Here is a 5,303-nt window from a genome sequence, read left to right as displayed (position 1 = left end):
AAACAATGTTAGCTATTATTGAGGGTACAAGATATTAATGTAACATTTAACGTATTTGAAGTTATATATTATTATGATGAGAATAAACATTGTTTAGATAAAATAATTTTAAAATATTATAAAATTTTAACTAAATTATTTTATGTTAAATTGAAATAATTTTAAATGATTTGCTTTTAGAGGGAATTTAAAATTCTTTCTATTTTTTTAATTTTTTATATTTATAATTTGTTTTTTTTTTTATACTTTACTCTTATTCTAAGCATTTTTTACTATTGCTTTCATATTTTTTAGAATTTTAAAATTCTCTATCTAAATACAATTTTATAGTTAATATAATTGATGATATGACCACAAATTTAATTAAATAACAAATTCTACCTAATCTTTTTGAGAAAATAATAGTTAGTTCACTAATGAAAGAAGAAGGTCAAGTTGGATAACGAAAACAATGAAAAATGATAGATTTTAAGTTCAGGATTCAAAAAGACTAAATTGATACATTTTAGAAATAATCTCTCCGACTAGAACCACGCTAACCAACAACAACTATACGTAAATAGATACTTAGTTCTTAACGTGTAACATTAGTTATTTTGTTTATCCAACTAACTAATATAGTAATTTCTTGATTATATATTAAAGTAATTTGTAAGAAGTAATCTTACCTAACAAAGAATGATTTTGAATAAAAGAGCTGGTTAATCTAACTTGTCATCTGTTATAACACAATCATTTGAGAAACAAGATCACATAGTCGTCTGTCATACTCCGTACTACTAATTAAAACATAATCAACTTGTTAGCACAAGTTGCTTACGATCTAGAATTAAATAAATAACAAAATAGAATAAATATCAGATCTTCTTCTTAGCGATCAGATTTTTGCTATCACTTCTCCATAACCATGTGCTTAGATTAGATGCTTAATTTACAAGACATCAAGAATTAGATTAAGTTAATTATTTTTTATTAAGAAATAAAAGCATATGATCAGAAGAGAACGGAGACAGCTCAAAATTGGATTGGAATCTTTGCTTGAAGATACAGAGGCACATGACGATCTTTTTCTTTTCGTGCATATATGTATATATAGAAGTTGAGTTTCTATTTAAGAGCAGGGGAAGTTCAGGGAAAGGCCTGAAATATAAGTTTGAAGCATCCACCATCTCACTGTTAAAACACATAATTAAGATGCAAACCAACACTTAATCATTGACTTAAACAACACCCACACATTAAAAAAGCTCATTTTCACACTCCTAAATGTGTCGATCGAAACTCAAAATATGTTCCATATGAATAAAGCGAGTACTGTTAAAAAAGCACGTGAATCTGGGAAACATCAGATGCAGGTCTTTACCACAACAGAACAAACGGAAGTTTAACAACCACATTCTAGGCTCAAGTAGTCTATCATACATAGGAAATCAGAACAAAAAGATGGCAACAAAGAGAACCATTTTTGCACCTTAAGCCAGCCTATGATTTTGGACCTGCTGAAATATCAGAATAACAACTTACTCTTCCACAGTTCCCGAGCTTCCAGCTGCAGTTTCATCATAAGTCAAGTCTGAAGGTTAACAGATTAAAGAATTGCACAAAACAAAGATAAATCCTTCTAATGCTAAAGGTAAATTAGTTGGATTCATTCAGATACTAAATGAGTATAAAGTTTTAAATAAATAAAGAATACATCTTAGTTCGTGCTATATTAATGCGATATTGAACCACTGACTTTGATAATTTTTTTTAATCTAAAAGCTACCTTGGGCTTCAACTAATCCAAATCGGGTTAGAAGGATGCATTTAAGGAGATAAAGCTCTCCCTAAATCAATTCACAAAATCTTGTGCGTAACATTGGACAAAACTTAAGTGCAGTAGTATTTAATGTGTTTATAGTGTTTTCTAATCAAAATAAAGCTTCACTTTAGTAACATGTTCAATAAAATTAGACATTAAAAGTCAACGCTTGTTATTTAAATTAAATGAAACTTTAATTTTTAAAAATAATATAAAGGTACCCTAAGTGTAATCCTAAAATTTTGTCCAGGGCCCATTTTCTATTTAACAAGTCTTGGACATAATTTCAAGGACTAAACCTTTATTTTGGTTTCGGAGAGATTTTAAGTCTATCATTTTAGTTTCTAAAAAATTGAAAATGTCATGTTAGTCCATAACTTTTATTTTTATTGTTCATTTTAGTCCTTGAATATGAACTCTATTAACAAACATTAATAGAAAACTAATATGTCACCTTAAATATTATGTCAGAAGTTTAGTTGGCTGAAATAATATTATTTTGAGGGGTTCTAAAAATGAATGTGACAAAACACTTATAATTGGGTATAGGTTTGTTCTTGGTAATGATGAAGTTAGGCTTTTCTTGGTTAGGGGCACTTGTTCAATTTCATTCAATGACGTCAACCAATTGAGAATTAGTCATTGAAAATGACAAGTTTCCAACATAGAGCCTTCCAGTATCGTTTGAGTTTGAAACCCTTTGCTCTTTCTCCTGTTGTGGGTTTTCAAAGGTTTTTAGTTTTGACTCGTCTTGTTGGGACTTTTTATTGTCTTGAGCCACTTCCAATCCATCGAAGGCAACAAAATGTGAGTAAAGACGGTGAAGTGGGAGAAAAGAAAAGCTGAAACTTTGATACTTAATAATGTTGAGGTTAAGAGGTTTGTGGGATACGGGTCTTTGAGAAATGTTGCTAATGAGTAAAATGAAAGAGTGGGTGAACGAGAAGTTATAGATTCAATTGCAAAAACAGAAGTTGTAGTAGCCATTAAGAAAGAGAGAGAGAAAGAGAAAAGGTTGTGGTTCGGAAATTGAGAAGTGCATGTTATTAGGGGCACTTGATCAATTTCTTTTATTGATGTTGTTTTTGTCAACTACAAATATTTTGCTAGTTCACTTTTTGAATTCTTCAAAATGATGTCATTTAAGCCAATTAAGCTTTTAATATGGCACTTATCATGATATATCAATTTTTGGTTATTATTTATTAACGAAATCTACGTTAAGAAATTAAAATGAATAATGGAGATATAAGTTGGAGACTAACATATCATTTTTTATTTTTTAAAGACTAAAATATTGAATTCAAAATCTTTTTTAGAACAAAAATGAGAGTTTAGTCTAATTTTAAGAGTTCCAATAACTTTCAACTAACAATAAAAGGTTTCGTATGTGAATTTCATTGTGATAAATTCATTGGAATTTACATGTATATCTAAAATGACATCAAGTAATGCAAACAACTTACATTAATGCAAATAACTTACGGGCGCTGTCATCAAGGTGCTCTTTCTGCTCATTCTCCATGCACTTGAGGAGGTATTTGAAGGTCTCAATCTCACATGGTATGGTGAGTCCGCCACTCTGATCAAACCCAAATTCATCTGCAGCCTTTTCCAGCAAAACTTTGAATAGAGAGTGGCTAAGGTAGCTGGTGGGAATGATGAACCTCCTAAGCTCTGGTCCAACATACACTGCCAAGTAACCTTTTGGAACATCAGGTGGTGGAAGTGGTTCAGGACTTTGGCAAGCATCTTCATCTGAGTCACAATTCATAACATTCGCTATCCTTTTGTTAATTATTGGCGATACGCCCCCACCATGAATAGCGTGATTAGAACTACTTGAATTGTGGTTGGAAGCTTTTGAGCCTAGAGTGACACTTTGCCATTTCTGGAGCATTTCCTTTAGTCTCACAATTTGCCTAATTCCAGTCAATTTGGAGCCTCCACCGCAATCCATTGCTAACCTGTTATCACAAATGTCAAAAGAACTAATCCAAGGTCAAATTTAGTGGATCCACTTCAAGACTTCAATGAAATGTAAATATTTACATGAATTTTGAAATAGATGCAAACAGCATTAAGTATAAAGTTAAATAGATGCAAACCGTTGAATGATGAAGATCAATTAGATTTGCTTTTCTTATTTACAATCTACATTTGTGCCAATTCCTGATTACTTAGCTTGTTATCAGAAAATATGGATACTTTGTTCCCTCTCTTGCAAGTCCACATTGTTTGAATTTAATTTTTCTTGTTATATATAAGCTTATGATCTGGTACCTTCTCTCCATTTCATGAATCCTAAATGGAGACCCTCAGCTTTGCGCACATAATTTTTGTATCAAATTATACCAGGTATCAAATTAACAAATTCCAAGCCAAGATCCCCACAGATCGTTAAGCCTATGAAAAATCTAAAGCCCATACAATCAATTAGCCATTGACCTGTTCTTGCATGGAACATGCAGCTGCCAAAAAAATGATAAATTTAACCGCAATTAAAAATGACAATGATGAGCAATTTAATTCACATTCAAAATACAACAAACAGAAAAGAAAATGGAACACCAATGACGCCAAATCAAAAACTTTAGAGGCTTCAGAAGTGAAAAAATTAAAGGGCCAAATGCATGAAGAGATGGGTACCTTATAAGAAGAGGGCATTAGTTTTTAGTTATGAATTGGAGGAAAAATAGCCATGCAGGTTTGGACTTGGAGCAGAAGTAGCGAGCTCTCCAAGGAGAGAGGAAATGGAATGAAAGATAAGAGTTACGATAATGTTTTATCTTTCGGCAATGAAATGGTCATCAGAAGAAATATTGAAAAGACAATCGTTTGGTGTTGGAACTTTATACGCTGAATTATCGGCGAAAGAAAAACTTTTTGTTTTGCTGTTTTAATTCATTTTACTTATGTTTCTCGGATCACTCGCCGAAGCGTCGCTTTCGGAGAGTCTGTTTTCTGTTTTGGTCCAAAGATTTAAACCAACGGTGTGTGCAGCTGCTGCCTCCTTTTGCATTTTTATTTTATTTCTTTTTATAAAAAGGTAAATCAATAAAAAATAAATAAACAAAAGAAAAGCTAACGAAGGAAATATTTTGTTCATCACGTGGAGACATTAATTTAAATTGTTTATGAAAATGTTGTACTTGCTAGGAAAAACATCAAATGACCAAGGATTAGAGATGCATATGATTATGATGCATAAGATATTAAATTTAATAGAAAATATTTAATTTATTAAAATTAGTAAAAAGTAGTTGAATGTTATAAATTTACATTCAATTCTAAAAATATTTATAATAATAAATAATTAAATTAAGATTTTATATACTAAATAAATAAATATATCTATTTATATATATAATGAGTAAGTCTCATGTTTACACAAACTTTGCGATAAATGATGATTAAAAAAATTAATATATTTAAAAATAATTTTTTATTTATTATAATTAAAATAAGAATGGTTGGTAGTAATTTTTTTATAAATAGA

General features: G+C 30.4%; 1 protein-coding gene across 1 annotated transcript; it reads right to left on the bottom strand.

Annotated features, from left to right (window-relative positions):
• Nucleotides 1-1,520: 1,520 nt before the first annotated feature.
• On the bottom strand, nucleotides 1,521-3,764 carry LOC113853116 (protein SMALL AUXIN UP-REGULATED RNA 10-like). Its single transcript, XM_027483570.1, has 2 exons — nucleotides 3,290-3,764; nucleotides 1,521-1,549 (listed from the first exon to the last, which is right to left on the bottom strand). Exons 1-2 carry the CDS (start codon nucleotides 3,762-3,764, stop codon nucleotides 1,521-1,523), a joined length of 504 nt encoding a protein of 167 aa, XP_027339371.1.
• Nucleotides 3,765-5,303: the final 1,539 nt, after the last annotated feature.

This window comes from Abrus precatorius, unplaced genomic scaffold, assembly GCF_003935025.1.
Source record: "Abrus precatorius isolate BTA unplaced genomic scaffold, Abrus_2018 Scaffold10, whole genome shotgun sequence".
NCBI classification, from domain to species: domain Eukaryota; kingdom Viridiplantae; phylum Streptophyta; class Magnoliopsida; order Fabales; family Fabaceae; genus Abrus; species Abrus precatorius.
The sequence above is the reverse complement of the archived record's forward strand: the minus strand, read 5'-3'. Positions and strand labels throughout refer to the sequence as shown.